The 18,170-nt window shown below is 46.5% G+C and overlaps 10 protein-coding genes across 10 annotated transcripts; 2 read left to right on the top strand and 8 right to left on the bottom strand.

Moving 5' to 3' along the window:
• Positions 1-617: 617 nt before the first annotated feature.
• Positions 618-1,616, top strand: METBIDRAFT_33993 (uncharacterized protein; the record flags this gene model as incomplete). The annotated part of the gene is made up of 1 exon (XM_018856430.1): positions 618-1,616. The coding sequence occupies one exon, from the start codon at positions 618-620 to the stop codon at positions 1,614-1,616; it is 999 nt and encodes a 332-aa protein (XP_018714181.1).
• Positions 1,617-1,827: 211 nt separating this feature from the next.
• ERG10 (acetyl-CoA C-acetyltransferase) lies at positions 1,828-3,033 on the bottom strand (the record flags this gene model as incomplete). Its single annotated transcript, XM_018856853.1, has 1 exon — positions 1,828-3,033. The coding sequence occupies one exon, from the start codon at positions 3,031-3,033 to the stop codon at positions 1,828-1,830; it is 1,206 nt and encodes a 401-aa protein (XP_018714180.1).
• Positions 3,034-3,612: 579 nt separating this feature from the next.
• On the top strand, positions 3,613-4,035 carry METBIDRAFT_23456 (uncharacterized protein; the record flags this gene model as incomplete). Its single annotated transcript, XM_018855261.1, has 1 exon — positions 3,613-4,035. A coding segment is annotated over one exon (423 nt), but the record flags the coding sequence as incomplete, so codon positions are not given.
• Positions 4,036-4,247: 212 nt separating this feature from the next.
• Positions 4,248-5,474, bottom strand: RIM11 (serine/threonine protein kinase; the record flags this gene model as incomplete). Its single annotated transcript, XM_018858569.1, has 1 exon — positions 4,248-5,474. One exon carries the CDS (start codon positions 5,472-5,474, stop codon positions 4,248-4,250), a length of 1,227 nt encoding a protein of 408 aa, XP_018714178.1.
• A 473-nt stretch (positions 5,475-5,947) lies between these two features.
• On the bottom strand, positions 5,948-7,764 carry METBIDRAFT_110695 (uncharacterized protein). Its single transcript, XM_018853913.1, has one exon. The coding sequence runs from the start codon at positions 7,668-7,670 to the stop codon at positions 6,420-6,422; it is 1,251 nt and encodes a 416-aa protein (XP_018714177.1). The 5' UTR covers positions 7,671-7,764; the 3' UTR covers positions 5,948-6,419.
• A 94-nt stretch (positions 7,765-7,858) lies between these two features.
• Positions 7,859-8,848, bottom strand: CAK1 (cyclin-dependent protein kinase-activating kinase; the record flags this gene model as incomplete). The annotated part of the gene is made up of 1 exon (XM_018856605.1): positions 7,859-8,848. One exon carries the CDS (start codon positions 8,846-8,848, stop codon positions 7,859-7,861), a length of 990 nt encoding a protein of 329 aa, XP_018714176.1.
• Positions 8,849-9,247: 399 nt separating this feature from the next.
• Positions 9,248-10,815, bottom strand: SSN3 (cyclin-dependent serine/threonine protein kinase). The gene has a single exon (XM_018855562.1). The coding sequence runs from the start codon at positions 10,729-10,731 to the stop codon at positions 9,268-9,270; it is 1,464 nt and encodes a 487-aa protein (XP_018714175.1). The 5' UTR covers positions 10,732-10,815; the 3' UTR covers positions 9,248-9,267.
• Positions 10,816-10,917: 102 nt separating this feature from the next.
• ERG3 (C-5 sterol desaturase) lies at positions 10,918-12,024 on the bottom strand (the record flags this gene model as incomplete). The annotated part of the gene is made up of 1 exon (XM_018859494.1): positions 10,918-12,024. The coding sequence occupies one exon, from the start codon at positions 12,022-12,024 to the stop codon at positions 10,918-10,920; it is 1,107 nt and encodes a 368-aa protein (XP_018714174.1).
• A 657-nt stretch (positions 12,025-12,681) lies between these two features.
• Positions 12,682-14,371, bottom strand: HEM3 (hydroxymethylbilane synthase). Its single transcript, XM_018853912.1, has one exon. The coding sequence runs from the start codon at positions 14,195-14,197 to the stop codon at positions 13,169-13,171; it is 1,029 nt and encodes a 342-aa protein (XP_018714173.1). The 5' UTR covers positions 14,198-14,371; the 3' UTR covers positions 12,682-13,168.
• A 1,346-nt stretch (positions 14,372-15,717) lies between these two features.
• Positions 15,718-17,814, bottom strand: FGR29 (Fgr29p; the record flags this gene model as incomplete). The annotated part of the gene is made up of 2 exons (XM_018854810.1): positions 15,718-15,842; positions 15,891-17,814. Coding segments are annotated over 2 exons (2,049 nt in total), but the record flags the coding sequence as incomplete, so codon positions are not given.
• Positions 17,815-18,170: the final 356 nt, after the last annotated feature.

Below are 18,170 nucleotides of genomic sequence, written 5' to 3'. Positions count from 1 at the left end.
GCCCCAGCAGTTGGCAGAGCTAATCGTGCATCAATTGGATGTATAAAGCCATGCCGTCTGTCCATATTTCTCTTTGCGAAGATTCTTCTAATTGCATGGTAGCCTTCCAATGAAAAAATCCCAAGCCCACAGTACGTACTTTTTTTGTAAATCATTGATGTATTTGTTTGAGTTACACTCTCTAAACTGGGACAGAGCTTATTGGTGCGGGGGGCAGACGAGCCTATCGTGTGTGCGAAACAGTGCCCTTCGTGATGCCTCATTGCCCGCCTCCTTTTATTACTATTCCATTGGCTTGAATGCAACGGGATTCGGCCGTCAATAGCAAAAATATACACACATCAACATCTACAGCCCAACTCAGAAGTGGGGGGCACGGTTGGTCTCTTGCCGGATACGGCTGCGAAAGGTGCCGGGTTTCCTTCTGCCAAGCCTCGGATGTTCGCAGGCCTCTAATTCCGGCACGAGGCACCCCAAACTCTCATTCACCCATTGAGACATCCGTGTCCAGTAGCACAAAAATAGTTCTTTGGTTGCTCGGACAAACGAGGTTCGAAACAGAACCAATCTGAAACCCAATCAATAGTAGCTGTCGAATCAACTCGGCTCCTTCAAGAATGAGCTTCGACCCCGGTTCTCTTCCATATGTCAACCCCAAAAAGGACCGCCGGATCGCCCTAATAACTGCCGGGAATTCCGGAATAGGGTACTTCACCGTGCTCCACCTATATCTTCATGGGTACGTCGTCTACATCGCTGGCCGGTCCAAGACGAGATGCAAGAAATCCATGGACAATTTGACAAAGGAGGCTCGGTACGCTGCAGCCCGGTATTCACGGGCCGAAAGACCCCACCGATTCTTTGGCGAGCTACATTTCCTCGAGATGGATCTCTCGAGTCTATCTTCGGTGCTTGGTGCAGTTGCATACTTCAAGAGCTCAGAGAAGAGTCTCAATTTGCTCATCAACAACGCTGGGAATTCGTTTCTGCCCTACACGGTGACTCCCGATGGCTTTGAGCTCCAGCTCCAGACCAACTACGTCGCCCCATTTCTCCTAACCACAAAACTCCTTCCGACCATGGAGCGAACGGTGGACCTATGTCCCGACGCAGGCCCGCCCCGGATCGTGTATATCACCTCAGTAACGCACCGGTTCGTTCTCCGATACTTCAATTTGAGCACACGCTTTCATTACAAGCCGAATGCGCTTTTCACATGGATCCGCTACGCGATAGCCAAAACAGCAGGAATACATTTCATGAAGATGCTAGCACTACGAAACCCACGTCTTATTTGCACATCCGTCCAGCCGGGAATAGTGATGAGCACCGACTATTTCGCATACTGGACCCGTCTTCCGATTATCGGCAGTTTGTTTTGGTGCTTGTTCCAGATATTTTCCTTTATCTTTGGCGCAAGTATTGAGAAGGGGGCACAGGCAGTGTTTAACTGCTGCGTTGATCCCACACTCACCCCAAAGGCCAACAGCGGCTCCCACTTTGATTTGTTTCACGAGACTCAGCCAGCAAAGGTGGCCAACAACATGGACTATGCGGCCCAGTCCTGGATCTGGACCATCCATCAGTTGGAGAAGCGGAATATTGATTTTGCCTAGATTTGACTCCGCACATATACCATCAAATTGCATGTTCATGCGGACAATTCTCTCGGGCCCGAACAGGCGGATAGCATCCACACACGTATAGGCAAGGCCCTGGGCCAATGTACTTTTACCACACAGCAACACGAATACACCTCCGATTCTTTGATCATTAGAGAACCACTCTTATATACCTATTTCCACGTTTGTTCATGCACAGACTCGCTTACAATCTGGCCTCGCTATCGAGCTTCTCAACAACAAGAGCAGAAGCACCGCCACCGCCGTTGCAGATACCAGCCACACCGTATCTGCCGCCCTCTTGAGACAACACAGAGAGCAAAGTGACGACGATTCTGGCGCCCGAGCAGCCCAATGGGTGGCCCAAGGCAACGGCGCCACCGTAAGCATTGATCTTTTCTTGGGGCAAGCCGCAGATCTTGGCATTGGCCAAGCCAACGACCGCGAAGGCTTCGTTCAACTCGTAGAAGTCCACGTCATCGTAGGAAAGCTTGGCGAATTTCAAGGCCTTTGGAATGGCCAACGAGGGCGCCACAGTGAAGTCGATGGGCGATCTCTCGGCCTCGCCCCAGCCGGAGATACGAGCAATGGGGCGCAACCCCAACTCCTTGACCTTGGCCTCGGAGGCCAAGACGAGAGCAGCACCGCCGTCGTTAAACTTAGACGCGTTGACGGCAGTCACGGTTCCGTTTTCCTTCTGGAACACGGTTCTGGAAGTCTTGAGGCGCGACTCGTTGAAGTTCTTTGGTTCCTCGTCCTCGGAGATAACCACGTCGGGCTTGCCCCGCACACCCTTGATTGTGACAGGAGCGATTTCGCCGCTGAACTTGCCGTCGGTCTGGGCCTTCTGGGCCTTGAGGTACGAGTTCTTGGCAAACTCGTCCTGCTCGTCTCTGGAGATGTCGTAGTCCTTGGCACACTTCTCGGCCGCCACGCCCATCAATTTCTGCTCGTACACGTCCAACAAGCCGTCTTTCTGGACACCGTCAACCATGGTGGCATCGCCGAATCTGGCACCCGAGCGGGCGCTGGGGAGATAGTATGGCACGTTTGACATGGACTCCGCGCCTCCGGCAACCACAATGTCGGCCGTGCCTGTAAGAATGGCCTGGGCTCCGATGATGATGGCCTTTGTGCCCGAGGCACACACCTTGTTGATGGTGGAAGAAATGGTTTCTTCGGGGAGACCGGCCTTCAAAGCAACTTGTCTGGCTGGGTTCTGGCCCACGTTGGCTTGCAAGACACCGCCGAAAACAAGCTCGTCAACCATCTCAGGCTTGATCTGGGGCACTTTTTCCAAGGCGCTTTTAACGGCATGGGCCCCCAAGTCGCTGAAGGTGAGCGAGGAGAGAGAGCCTTGGAAAGCGCCAATCGGGGTTCTGGCAGTGGAAACGACGTATACAGATTGCATTTTTCGGGATGCGGTGGAAGGGGAAGCCGGGTGGAAAATGGGGAACCGAGCTGCCTTTATATAAATCGACGCTTATACGAGTGGTGTGTATTACAAACAACGCGCGGAGTCGCGTGGCCGGGCGGATGCCTTGGAACACCAGTCAAGCTGATGCAAATACCACCCCAGGCTTGGTGCTGGCCACTTGAAAGGCAATTTCTCCATGGGCTAAAATGACAAGTCTGTGTCACACACGAAAGTTTGAGAAAGGCTGCCTGGAATATGCGCCGCTCTGGATATATTACCAATAGCTTCTTTTGTCTCGATGCACTCTTCCTCACTTGCTCGCCAGTGCTCCGCTAGGCCAGGCATGTACGGGTCTCGGAACTCATCCTCGGTCTCTAGGCACGTCAATCTGTCTAGTACCCCCACCGAATTTGCCATATGCTTCAAACTCATCTGTCCTTTGCTAAAAGGTTCTGCGGCTTACGCAAACTCCACTGCTCAGCCCCATGTCTACTATTCAAGTCGGCCGCTACCCCTCCTTCGTCGGACAAGTCTGCGACAGTGAATGAGCCCTCTAAAGAGGAAAAGTTTAAGTATGACAGGCACCCTATTTTGAAGCGAATCCCCCGTTTCCTTCGGCCTTATACCACACAGTTCATCACGGCCCCAGTTTCGCATGTGACTGCATTTGTGGTTCTCCACGAAATCACGGCCGTTGTGCCTTTGATAGGCATTTGGTATCTCTTGCACCAATACCACGATACGTTGATGGTATCTGTACTCGACTTGCCTTCATGGGCCACGGAGAAAGGCACCAAAATTATTGACAAAGCTTTACAAGACTACGACTTTGGAACCTTTTCAATAGGCGAAAAACTACAGCTTATCAAGGAGGGGGCATATGCCTACGTGATCGTGAAATCGCTCTTCCCGGTCCGGATAGCAATCTCGATCTTGGGAATGCCATGGTTCGCCAAGTGGTTTGTGTTGCCCTTCACAAGAATTTTTTCCAAGAAAAAAACCGCTCCGTCGCTCGAGACGAACAATATTGGAAGCTCTGGGCCCGCGATTAGGGAACACCATAAAATCAAAATCAACAACCCCAGATTATGAGAACCTAATGAATATCAAGTATAAGACATGAAACCAGTCCTGATGGTTTTAGTCAAAATCGGCATGCTACGGTTCTCTCATGTATAAACGTAATATTCGTCAGCTTCATCATCTATTTACTCTAATGTGACTTTCATTTCGGCTTCGGACATCGGAGCGAAGTCCTCCAATGAAGATCCCCTGGTGATCTTTAACCGTTTGTGAGCGAAATCTGGAACCAATAAATGGTTCAAACTAGGCTCCATTGACAACTCCCGGTCGTCGAAGTCAAACAACTCAGGCAATTCTCTAGAGTCCGGCTGATTTGAGTACAACTGGTAATTAGCATTGCTTTGATATGGGTTATGCGATGAAGTACTGTAGAATTGCTGGCTGAACAACTTTCTATAGTTAGGCAACATGGTACCCTCTTTTCTTAACTCGTTGAAGTAGGGATCTGCCAAAGCTTGAGCACATGAGATTCGTTCATTTGGAGAATATTCCAATATCTGAGCCAAAAAGTTAATGCAGTCCGTAGGCATCTTCTTGAAGATCTTGGACAACGGAATCGGTTTTATTTGCGGGAATTTGTATTCCGTGTAGTTCGGGTTCATGCATTTGATTTGTTCTCGGGTTGGTGTGCCCAAGATCTTGATGATCTCCACCAACTGATCAACACCGGAGTCACCAGGGAACAACGGTTGGCCCATGATCATCTCAGCCATGACACATGCAGCAGACCATACATCAATTTTGGTGGTGTAATTCGTTGCGCCAAAAATGAGCTCCGGAGCTCTATAATATCTGGAGCAGATGTATGAAACATTGGGTTCTGCTGGGTTCAAAATCTTGGCAGACCCAAAATCGCAAAGTTTTAAAACACCGGTCTCCGCATTAATTAGCAAGTTCTGTGGCTTGATGTCACGGTGACATATACCCTGGGTGTGGATATAATTCAACGCACGGAACATTTGATAAGTGTATAGTTTCACCTCTAATGCTGGCATTGACAAACGCTTAGACACGTAATAGTGTGAAGCCTTGTACAAAGTCTCTGGAACAAACTCCAAAATTAGGTTCAAATACAATTCATCTTTGTCGTTGTTTGTGTAGAAGTAGTACTTCAAATCTACAACATTCCTGTGGTGTACCAACTTCATAATCTGAAGTTCTCTATTTTTGAAACGCTTATCCTGAAGAACCCGCTTTATGGCGGCTATTTCATTGCTGGGCAATATCTGAGTCTGGGAGACGACACCGAAAGAGCCGTGACCAACGACTTGAGATTGGGTATATTGGATAGACTCAAGCTCACCTGTGCGCCCATTATTAACTGATTCAGTAACGATTTCTATTGGGGACATGTTAGTAAGCAATTAATTGTTGCAAATGGAAGGGATCAGATTCACCCGAAATACAGTTGTCTTGGATCCGACAAGCGAGATCCGAAGCAACCAAGAGCACTGAATTGAAGGAAAGAGTGAGGAACGATTAGCAAGCGGCGGCCAAAAGATATCCTGTAGTCAGCGATGGTGAGAACTGAGGTGAGTTTGAAACAAAGGACTTCGGGCGCCTGACAATAAAAGTATGCTGAGTATGTTTAAAACTGATGAGCAGTGATACTGGTCTGTTTCTTCCCAGTGTGAGGAAAACTCAAAGCAATTGGGGATGAAGCTCGTGAGGAAAAATGGTTTCATCAGAGGGAATGTGGAGATCGCGAGGAAAACATATGGCGGCGGTCACGCAGGAAAGTTGTGCGCACCACGACTTAGAGTATAGCAGCCATACCTGACCGTAATTGCTTCGCAAATAGCAATTGCAATCAACCTTTTGAAAAGCCTATCTGGCGACAAGAGCCAAGCCTTCCATTTCCTCCTCCGCTCGACTGTTTTAGCTTTGGAATAATGCGGTCACATGTGATGGGACGAATAGTCTGGGTCGATCAATCTCGTTCTATGCGCTAACATGGTCCAGGATCGAAAACAACTGACCAATCTCTGTGCAGACTTCCGTGAGCCCCACTTTGTCATTGCGCGTCCAGAATTTTCGCCCCAGTTCTATTCCGCGAAAACGATATTACCCCACACCGCTCGCTGTCAGCTTTAAATTACTTAGTGACATAACCATCAGCAGTTTACTGTCTTCCGGCTGCAAATATTGCAATTTGACAGTTTTTTTTACCGCCGGGCAAGCTTAGCATATGTGATACGCCAAAGGTTAGGTAATGACGTGATGTGCACTTCTGGCAACTCACATTTCATAGGGTAGCCCCACAGTTCGAAGCCTTCGTGCATGCCATCTCAGCCTGCTTAACAATAGACATGGGCAACCGTTTTTTCTGTAAATCCCCGAAAATGATAAATCTCTCTCCGGGACAGGTAAAATGCCCCACCCAACCAATTTTGAAAAAAAAAAAAAAAATACGTACCTAGATTTGTGGTCCTTCTTCTTACTTTCCCCTCGTAACTTAGTAATAGATTGTTTCTGACGTCCCGTTTGCTGGTCATGCGAGATTTCGTTTGATCAAATGACTTCGCTCTATTCAAATTTACGCTTTTGCTCTTGAGATTGCTCAATATCAAGCCCTTCATTCTGTGAGACAAGGAGAGTCTGTTTCCACGTTGATGATCAAGGCCCGCGGTGGCACTTCTGCCAATTTCCCGAGCCTGTTCTTGGTGCGGCAAACTCGCTACAAGCGATAATTGAGAAGACTCGAAAGAGGACTTGCATATCAAGCTTTTGGTTGTATTGGAAGCTTTTCCTGTAACATTCACCGGGGGCTGAACATGAGTCTTGCTGCATGTGATGGATGTGCCATCAGCCGGGTGAATTGAGACCAAGGAATCTCTTCCGGGTGCATGGCATTTCATCGGGACATAATCCCCTAAAAAGCAGCCAGGCTCTCTTTTCTTTGCCACCAAATTTTGGGAGGGAAGCTGTGGGATGGATGTTGGTTCATCAAGATTCCCCAAGCAATGACTTTTACACCTTGCTGTCAGGGCTTTATTTCGGTGAATATACTCAGACTCCTTTTTCAAACCAGATCTAAGCTCTACCACGTTCTTGCTACCTAGCTGCAAGTGAGTTTTTACGCCCCCCTCAATTTTCGATCCAGAGGCTCGCTTTGCAGCTGCGGGCAACTTGGCGATGTTCGGGCCAAAAGCCTTCGCGTAAATCGGCGTATCATGGATCATTAATTTTATTTGCGATTTTGAGTATTCACAATTCTGGATTATCCGAGGACGACTGTGCCAAATTTGGTACTTGTTCCCCAACTCCTCATAGTTCAACTGCCGACTTTCTGGGATGTTATCTGGTGTGTGTCTGGGCAGCAGCGTGTGAGCCTCAGGTACAGGTTTTGATACGGTTTTGTTGGCATAAGCAAACATTTTCATTCTGCTAATGCTAATTTCTACCACCCGAAGAAAAGTACATCGAAAGTCCACTATGGAATCTGGTGCTTGGAAGGCAATGCGACATGCGGAGAAGGCGGGCAGAGGTGTCACGCGAAAAGGCAGTGTCGCCACGCGTCTCAACGCATGAAATCCGGGGTGAGGCATGCATGTTTGCTAATTTACAAGCTCCGAATTCTGAGCTCGTCGTAAGTGGGGACGCTTACTGAAGAAGAAAAGACAGAGTTGCAACAAATAAAAATTGGAAAAGCAAAAACCAACCAAGCAAAGCCAAAGATGTAAGATCAAAATATATGGCCATAACTGGGAACATGCTTTTGGAAAAATATAGCATGCTACTCGGCTCGGTTCCCCCGATCAGAATCCAAGCTAATGATTTCTCGCTTATCATACCGCGTAAGACCTTCGAATAATTGAGTGATACGCGCATTTTCACATCTCGGCAAAAGCTCTCTGGTCGGTTTTCGATCATATTTTGTAAAGTTGAAGTCCACAAAATGGTACCATGGATCGGCAAGTGCCGGCCAGTACAATTCGCTATTCTTGTCAGCCACTGTAGGTGTCCCAAAAGCCTCGAAAGTTCCCTGAAGTAGCACGAAATCATTGAGTTCAGGGGCCCGCTCGTTGTCATTTTGCTGAGCTACTCTATTCGCCGGCTCGCCATCACGGGAATACAAGCATGAGATCAAAATTCCCAATGACCAAAGATCAACCTCGCTCCCGTAGTCACACACCGCGAAACATAGTTCTGGCGCTTTGTAATACCCCGTTGCGATATCCGTAAATTTTTGGTCGAGGGGTTCCTCCAAAGAAGGGCTCATGACATTGTATGAAATGCCAAAGTCACCGAGAATGGGATTTTCTAAATCTTCAAGGCTCCTAAAAAATACATTCGACGGCTTAATGTCACGATGAATGATTCCCTGCTGGTGCACGTATTGGACTGCGTCAGCTAGACCCCACACAATAGCATTAGCGGAATCGAGCGGAAAAACACTTGTGGAAGCCACTTCCGTATTCAAGGGATTCTCAAGATTGAACTTCATCCGCTTCTTAGTGAAGTGCTTCATGACGTCTGCTAGAGTTTTCTCGTAAAAGGGCATCACTAGATAATGATCCTCGCCCAAAGCATAAGTATCAAGAAACTGAGCGATGTTTCGGTGGTGTAAACTTTTGATGATCTTGATCTCATTCCTGAAATCGTGGGGCTTCCTGATGAAGTCAAGATCGACCACTTTGAGAGCCACGGCTGCTCCCGTCTCGCTCTCGCCTCTATAGACATCGCAAAACGGCCCACTATATACTGAGTCTAGCTTCTTGTACATTCGAGGATTATAGAAAACTGATTTCCTTGGGGTGGTAATTAGCTGTTTTCGTCGGAATGTTGCATCAGATGTTCTTAGATTCATTTTCTCATTTGATGTACACTGCCGCACTTTCCGTGCAACAACAATGTGGTGCACTACACAGCATGGCCATTGAAATTCGAATCGTTTCGACCAATAAGAAGAAGGCCCTTTTTAGATGTGATTCTTATATTGAATGTTTTATTTTCATGGACATGATAGAGGATTTGTGTTTGTGGCCTACTTAACAGCTTCCAAGGTCTGATTTCTTAGTCTATTGTACACTTTGTGAGGCGTCACAGTGCTATAATGGAGGGAGTTAACGCCAAACGCACGTTCAGAGCATCTACATTATTTTATATAGTATAAATTCAAGATCAGTGATTTAAAGAGTCTATTCATCTATGTCTTTTCCTTATTCCCTCATCCAAACCGTGTCTCTTGGTTGCACCTGTGTTGGTGCTATGAGATGTGATATCAATATCATCGGTGTATATTCTCCTCCTGGGGTACTTTACACTTAAGCCCTCAAAAGCGTTCTCGCACACTTTTGGCTCCTCTAAAAAATACGGATGCACCATGGCGTCATCCGCAGAAACCCGGAGACTTGGATCGTACTGGAAAAGCTCTTTGAGTAACGCAAGACACTCTTTGTTTTTCCCTCCGATAACCTTGTACCAATTTTCCAAATTCGGCGAGTACAAAGTCGAGGTATTTTGACAAAAGTTTTGCTTGAAGGCCTGATAGTCCGGATATTTTTGGATGGTAGGCCAAACCTGCGGCGTGGGAGTGCCCAATATTTCAAATATCTTCTGGAGCTGACTGCGCTGAAATGGAATCGACTTTTTGTTCGCAAGATCTATCTTAGCTTCCTCACCCTTGAAAATCGGCCTGAGCGAGAGCAACTCTGCCAAAATACACCCAACAGCCCATAAGTCTATGGCGGGCGTATAATATCGAGTCCCAAAAAGCAATTCCGGGGCCCTATACCAGATTGTAACGACAACCTTATCACCCGTGTATAGACTTTGTAGCGGATTGTTGAATTTTCTCGCTAAGCCCAAGTCTCCAATTTTTACGACACCGTCACTGGATACCATGATATTCGCAGGCTTGAGGTCTCGGTGAAAAATCCAGTTCTTATGTAGAAAAGTAACGCCATTTAGCACCTGCCATATAAGAGACTTGACAGTTCTTTCTGGGATAAGCTTGATGTCAGGATGGGAATGTGAATGTATGATCTGAAGCAAGTCATGTTCGAAAAACTCGAAAACCATGTAGATCGACTTGTTCTCTAGAATAATCTCCATGAGCTTTGTGAGATTCTTGTGCGCAAGTTCTCTACACAACGACATTTCTCTGATGGCTGATTGCGAGATGCCCGTGTAGAACACGATTTCATTCCCGTTGATGTCGTGTCCGTTGAGGCCGTTGGCCATGGGCTTACTCGACAGATGATTGTCGGTCTTGAACTTCTTAATGGCAAATAACTGGACCTCCTCGGAGCTTGTGCTTTCGGAATTTGGATTGAATTTGGGCGGCTCGGGAACATCGGCATGCTCTCCTTCAGTTGTGTCTGACTTCGAAAGCACTTTTGAACGAGCTTTATATACTTTACCATACGTCCCGGCCGCGATATAGCCTATGATCAGATATTTCAGAAGCACCAGCTGTCGACTTAGATCCTTTCTGTGTCTATATGGACCTATTGTTAAAATCAGCGATGAAGCCATCATTGTCGGCTGAGGAGGCAGCATATTCGCCAATGTATATGGTGCCATTGTTGAATATCTGCGCAGGTTGTGCAAAGCGTTAGAGCTTCTGCGGTGACCTTCGGTATCGCACATGACGGTGAGGCCCATGCGGCCCCAACATCCCAGTATCGGATTTTGCAGCGCCACGTGATACTCTATACGAAATAAAATCAGTTGGAATTTACAGAAAAGGTATCGAATTAGTCTTAGTTTATTTTACAGGTTGAAGCAAAAGCTAGAAGGATGTCTTGATTTCACAGGGTTCTCTGCAGTCCGTTTGGCGATGAATCAGCATCACTTGTCTTCAATGTAGACCCTGTCGTCAGATTTGCCCTCGAGCTCTCCACGAATGATCTCCATCTTTCTTGTTTGTTCTTTCCACAACTTCTCGTCTTCAGTTTTCTCGGTTTTGACAAAAAACGAATCGTCTGGGCGTCTATAGGAATTCCCCAATCTGTCCCACAATGTTGTGAACTGCCCGTAGTTATAATTGAAGTATAAGTGATGAACCGTGTGACAGGCAGTTCCGTTTACTATAGGGTCGTTAGACCAGTAGCTGCCATCGTGGATCATGACAGTCCAGAAATTGACGAACGTGAACAAAAACAAGTACGAAACCTTGTTCAAAGGGAAGAGCAATGGATAGATGTGATAAGGCAAAGACTGGGCCCAGCCATCCACAGGATGGAAAGCATGCGAGGCAAATGGGGTACACACAATCCACTTGTGGTGGGGCTTATGTAGTCTCTTGTATATGGAAGGCCAGTGCAAGATGCGGTGGATAAAGTAGATACCACAGTCCGTGAAGAGAATGAAGGCGGGAAACTGGAACAAAACCGATTTCCAGCCGCCCGTAGACTCGTCCACGTTGAGATACAAGCGCGAATACCCGTTCAACTCCATCAAGAAAAACGGAGCTGTAAGCAACACCATGATAGGGATTGCAGTGAAGGCACGCCAGATCTCCAACGACATCTGGTTCTTCAAGTATCTGGGATGGTTGAAGATCTTCTTGTCAAAAACAAACACATAAGATAAGGATGCAACTAGGAAGTAAAGGATCCAGCCGAAAATCACGGTGATGATTTCGATCGTGATGAACTCACGTAACAAATTGCTCCTGCCGAGGAAAGACTGGTCAGCGTATTCGGTCACGTCAAACATCAAGGGTGGTGACTGCCCATACACATCGTTCTTGTTCTGTAGCGACTGTACAGCATTGAGAAGATATGTGAGTGGTGCCGGCAAGCCTGTTGAGCCAGAAATGGCAGTGGTATTTGCAAGCGAGTTCCCGGGAAAAGTTTCGCCCACCCAGCGGGCAACGGCCCCATCTTTGGGAAGTAGCTGGGCGTATGCCTTGTCGAAGTAGAACGTATCGGCAATTTCAAGAACGATATCCATATTTGGTGTGGTTTATATGACTACTTGGCAGAGTTAATCAAAACCAAGGTGAGCGTACAGGCGCAGGAAGACCGGTGGCTAACGAACGATTCCGACTTTAAAGGTGAACCTAGAGTTTGAAAAAAAGCACTGGTTCCAGTCTTGGGGTGAAAGGCCCTGTTTTGTCTTAACTGGATGAAACTTCTGGCGTCGAAGAGCACAACGTTGATATTCCGCAGTCGGATGGATTGTTTTCCTCTGCTTGTTTTTTCCATCTTCTATATATCCGATATATAATGCGACGTTCGTATAGAAACGCAGGCGCGCTAAACGAATAAACGACGATAGCCCGGGCCGGTCAGGCCACTGGGTCCGCGGAGATCCGTGTGCGGCGATGCCGTCGCCACTGGCAGAGAGAAAGTGACGTATTAGTTCAGAATCAAGTCACTATTCCGGGGGACATTGAGGAGGGTAATTCTTTGAAACTTTCCTTGATCTGAAACCCATTGTGGCTTCATCCATAGACACTTTATTTCCAGCACACAAGAGATTGAAATCGTCTGATTACTGCGACAGTGGCCACCATACAGAAAGTGGACCCATATATCGCGTTCTTGAATCAAGACGTACGTATATGCTCGTACAACGAAATGGTCTTCACATATCGCTTACTGTTGCCGTAGTTCCAAGTATGTTAAGTTTGGTTGGCATTTGACTGCCGACCGAGAAGGGCCAAGGTCGCCGCCTCCCAGCATTGGCCCTCGCTTCCTCCGCAGCAGCCCGAATGAGCCTAATAAAAGCCCGAATGAGCCTAATGAAAGCTAGAATGAGCCTAATGAAAGCTAGAATGAGCCTAATAAAAGCGTAATATTTCTAAATCAATATATACAGTGAAATTCTAAGCCTTTTGGTTTCCTCTTCGATGAACACAACCATAACCCCAAAAACAAAAAAAAAGAAGTGAGAAAATATTAGCAGTGAAAAGAATGTATAAATAACCGTTTTGTAGAAAGCAATGCCAGAAGCCGCCAAACACATTACATGTTTGTGATGGCAAAGAGTCGAGAAGAATAATGTCGATCCCAGAAAGAAATTAAAATGCAGTTTGTTGTATGATATGGCCAAGCGCTGGAGGAGTGGCAGGGCGTGGAACCGTGGCCACACCTCACGAAGGAGGCGCTTGGTTGATCTTTTCGAAGTTGATGGCATTCAATATCTCCTTGCCGCCAAGCTCTGTGAGCTTGTGCGCCATTTCCTCTCCTGCCTTCTCGGCGTCACTCTTGCTTCGGACAATAGCTCTCACCTCAGCCTCGACAGATTCTGTACCATCTGGGCTAACGATTATGCCTTTGAAGAAAAGCTCCTCCGTTTCGTCGTCGTATATCGTTTGCACGCCCAAGGGCACCGAGCACCCACCTTCCAACAACTTCATCATCGTCCGCTCTGCTGTGCAGCAAAAGGCTGTCGGGCGATGTTCCAAGTGGGAGAGGAGGGGTTTCATGAACAGACACTCTCTTCTGATCTCGATGCCGAGCGCTCCCTGTCCAACAGCATAGTACATGTCGGGGGCGTCCAACAGACACGTGATTCTCTCGGCCAACCCTTCACGGATAAGCCCGGCCGCTGCCAACACAATACACGCATAAGGAGACTCCGGGTCATCCAACTTCGCCAAGCGCGTAGCAAGATTGCCTCGCACATCGTGGAAGTTGAGGTGGGGGCAGGATTTGAGGAGCTGAGCCTGTCTTCTCAAAGACGAAGTTCCCACGACAGAGCCCTGCGGCAAGTCACGGAGCAGTTTGTAGGGCGATCCTTTCTTCATGACAAGAACGTCTCGTGGGTCCTCTCGTTCCAAAATACACCCCAACTCAAACTCATCGGGCAAGTATGTGGGCATGTCTTTCAAGGAGTGTACAATCAAGTCTAGCTGGGGAAAGTCGCCGATAGGTTCCATCAAAAGCGCCTCGAGTTCTTTCGTCCACAACGACTTTCCGCCAAACGAATAGAGCGGTTTCAGCTGCACCTTGTCCCCCAACGTACTGAGAGCCAAGACCGAGCAGGAGAGATGTGGAAATGCGTCCTCGATCTGCTGCTTGACAAGCTTCAGCTGGATGACAGCCAACTTGGACTTCCTGCCTCCGATTTGCACATGATTGTCGGGGACTTCAATCTGGGTCATAGTGTTGTGGGGCATCAGGACAAATTTAGTGATGGCTGGGGAAGAAGAAGGTGGGCAGCAGAGTCCAGAAATAGTGGATACAGGGTTTCCTAGAGATCAACAGGGCGGCTGTTGGTGTGTTCTGAGAGCGTGGTGACTTTTTTTCGCTTGGGAAGTCTCAGATTACTTTTTTTTTTTTTGCTTTTTTCGGCCTATGAGAGCGACAGGAATAAAAACGCTCTAGTGAATTGCGGCAAGTAAGGGCAAACAAGCAGGCTTCTGAATTGCGGTGGAGCGGAACACGAATACCAATATGGATATACAGCAGAATTTGACAAGACCCAAATAACCAAAAACCTTGTTGGAGGCACAGTCAGCTTTAGGAATGTACTTGATCAGAAAATACCGAGGCCCAGCCGGCACCGTACTCTCCACTCCATTATATAAAGGTGCGGGTCGGGCACTGGCTCGTCATGCAGCACTCAAAGCGCCAGTCGCGGGAAGCGGGATTCAGCTCACCGTTCTGGTCGCACCTTGCTTTTTTCAAAGCCTGCTTTCCGCGCGCGTATTCCTCAAATGGGCGTTGAATTATTAATCAGCTATGCAGGCCGAGGCCCGACCGGGCTTTCGGGCGCCTCGCTTCGCCCGCTGATTGGCGTTCAGCCCATTCCCTCTTTTGTGCAGATTCTCGCAAGCCTGGATCGGCTCATATGGCTAACGTAGGCAGGGTACAGTGCAGAGCCTAGAGTGCCAGTTGGTTAGGACACCATATTACTCAGCCATTCATTCACTGTGGCTCGACTATGCGGAAAACCTGGAGACGCAAAGTCTTCATTCCCGGCGTGCTCTGCACATTAATTTAGCTCTTTTCTGTGTCTGATTCGATATCTATGTTCATGATTATCGACACGCGCTTATTCTTTTTCCGTATCGGGTTAAGATTTACCTCGAGCCATGGCTCAAGTGATCTCTGAGTCGCACCCAAACAAGCTCCTCCACGCGGCTGTGCCGGCACACGTCCGAGTCGCCAGAGCTATCGAACGACCTTTCAGAGCTTTCAAGGGCAAGCCTTTCGGATTTTCGTACTCGTTATGCTGCTCGGTATCGAAATTCTGTGGCATTTTTTATGATGGCATCCAAACATCCTTAAACAGATCAGAGCCTTTCTGTGAGAAAGAAACTGAAAGCTTGTCACGTAGAATGAGCTCTCACAACTATCGTTGCGCTTCCAAATCAGGCACATCGCTGTTGCGGTCGTTGTCTCCCACGGTATCATAGTCTTCGTCCTCAAACATGTCATGTCCACTTGTCTCTCCATCACTCAATGATGTAAGGTCGGCATCGGCCTTGTTATGTCTGTACACTTTAGGATCATGCATCGCTTCATGCTTAGATCTTCCCCTCGAGCCAACAAGCTGCAAAACCATATCTTCCAAGTCCTGTAATTTAAGCATTAACTTCTTTTCCATCTTCGTGTGCTTCTTTTCCACTTCCGTCTCACTTCTTATTCTCCTTGAACGCGATCCAGAAGTGTTTCGGACTCTGACAGAGCCATATCGCCTTCCCAAAAAATCATCCATAAACATCGAATCGAGCAGCCCACTTCTAAATCCCGCCATTGTGGCTTGGGATTGTTGCGGCCAAAGCCTTCTCGAAACCCTTTTCTTGCGCGAGACCGCGTCTTGTTGCCCTGAGGTCGAACGCGCAAACATAATATTGGCATCCCCACCAGACGTCATTTTGGAATCTATCTGAGAGCCTCTTCGGGATGACAACCTCAATGAGCTGATTTCCTCTTCATTCGTGAGAGTGCCGAGCAAAAATGCATCTTCGTCTTCATACAAATCGTCTTCTCGGTTAAGAAAGGTGAAATGTTTGAGATCCTTCCGTTGCTTCTGTAAGAGTCTCTTGTTGTCCTTGATAAGAATTTCGTAGAAGTAAATGATGAGTATGATCGGAAACTTTGAGACGGACACGAAAAAATCAAAAACACGTGTTAGCTTGCTTTCGGTGTCCCCGAACAGCTTGAAACTAGCCCATTTCAAATAAATGATTAGGTTTGTGGTTTTCAAGTATTCAAATTCTTCTTTGTTTGACTCGCTTACCTTGGCAAAGACATTACTCAAGACAATAGCAAGGATCGTTGCGAACACAAATTGAATTAAAGAAAGATATGACAACTGCAAAACTCTTCCCAAGTTGTCGAACCTTTCCCAATTGTCCCATACTGCAGGAGTAAACCCAAAAAACAACTTCACCATTGCAAATGCCACCTCATATGTTGACATATCAATTGTCAAGCTGATGAAACACAAAAAAAAGCCAAAGATCAAAGAAGTGAATAAACATGATAATGCGATGACATTCCATGTCATTTTCTTTAAAGAAACAATTATCATGTTGAAGAATTCGTAGTTGTTGAAAACCGAGAGCATCCTGGGAAACAACAAAATAGAGATCAAACTGAAACAGTTGAAGTATGTTTGAGAGTGAATCTTTCCAAAACCAAGTAAAAGTCTCATGAAAAAAGATACGTCAATAAGTGTAACGATCAAAATGTCAATGTATGTCCAGATGACTTTCTTCAAGTATTTGAATTCGATGTGAAGCAACTTAATAATCACATCGAAATTGAAACTCAAAGCTACGACCCAAAACAAGGTTCCCAAGTACCCTGAAGATTGTCTATACTTATGTCTGAACACAAGAATCAAAAAGAGGATCGTCAAGAACTCATACTTTAAATTTATGACCAAGGACTGGTATTTTGGTACAACATTCGACCGAACAAATACTTTCTTGATGGTGATTTGATTGAACTTGTAATTGACGATACTTCCTTCGTAAACGTCACCACTCACTAACACTGGAGATTCGTCTTCAGGTTGGCCATTTTCAAAATCATGCTCAGATCCCTTCTTTGGTAATAAAAAAGATTCTTCGAAGGCACGATCTGTTGAGGATGATGAGACAGGCTTCCGTAGCAAATTGTTCAGCTTTGTCGCGTTCTTGTCTTTCATTATGAGCTCGCCATTGTAGATACGGTCTAGAATACCTATTATGACAGGCTGCACCAAAAACTTTTTTGACTTAGATAGGATCGAGAGTTCCAAGGTATTGAAACTATCTAGATGTTTCGTGTGCTTGAGTTGGACATGCTCTTCGTGATGTGCCATTGGGTTTATAAATAGAAGATTAATTCTTTCGTTCGAATTATATTCTCGTAGAATTCTTATAGCCAAGAATTCACATATGGTTGATTTTGTAATTAGAAGATCATACATTATTAGGTGGTTTTCGGACTGAATCATATACTCATACCTCAAGAGCAAGAGAACGTATATCACACACGGAGAAAGTCTTGAGGTCATAAGCTCATTAGCCGGAAATGATGGGAATCCGATAGGTCCAAAAAGTGGCGTTTCAAACGAAGATATGCCGGGCGTTGTTGCCAAGTGGTTGCTAAAGGCAGTTTTGAGTGATTGAGTACTGCTTAATTCAACAATATATGAGACCAACGGCTTTATCAATGACAGCCTTAGTTCGGGGGTTTTTAGTTGCTCATATCTAAAGCTTAAGACAACATTCCTATTGATTTGCTCTTGAATCTGGAAATATAGATACTTGAACTCGATATATCGATATCTGCTTTTCTGATAAACATGCAGCTTGCCTGACGAATCCACATCGTGTCCTTGTACTGTACAGAACCCCCTGAGTCTATTGAACATGTTTGACATAAGCCAAGCTGCCAATTCTGTTTGAAAGACAATAAGGTCGACTTAGTCTGAAGTTTTCATGATAAAGTATGATCCGGTATCGTGTAAACAATCGTAAGAGTCTCCCCGCGCTTTGGGTCTTGGATGCATGAATCATCTGAATGCAGTACTCCATCTTCTAAAAGAGTATAGTGAACGTCAGAGACTAAATTGAAGATCGGTGTCCTCGCTACGAGACTATCGCGTGAATTGTGTAAACACCAAAAGTATAACTTTACTTGCAATTGGTA

Source organism: Metschnikowia bicuspidata (assembly GCF_001664035.1).
Source record: "Metschnikowia bicuspidata var. bicuspidata NRRL YB-4993 chromosome Unknown METBIscaffold_1, whole genome shotgun sequence".
NCBI lineage: Eukaryota > Fungi > Ascomycota > Pichiomycetes > Serinales > Metschnikowiaceae > Metschnikowia > Metschnikowia bicuspidata.
Note: the sequence above shows the minus strand (reverse complement) of the source record. Positions and strands in the feature narration are given on the sequence as shown.

Coding starts and splice junctions, on each gene's coding strand:
- METBIDRAFT_110695 (XM_018853913.1), bottom strand. CDS start 7,670: ATGCCTCACCCCGGATTTCATGCGTTGAGACGCGTGGCGACACTGCCT.
- SSN3 (XM_018855562.1), bottom strand. CDS start 10,731: ATGGGCCTCACCGTCATGTGCGATACCGAAGGTCACCGCAGAAGCTCT.
- HEM3 (XM_018853912.1), bottom strand. CDS start 14,197: ATGCCCCACAACACTATGACCCAGATTGAAGTCCCCGACAATCATGTG.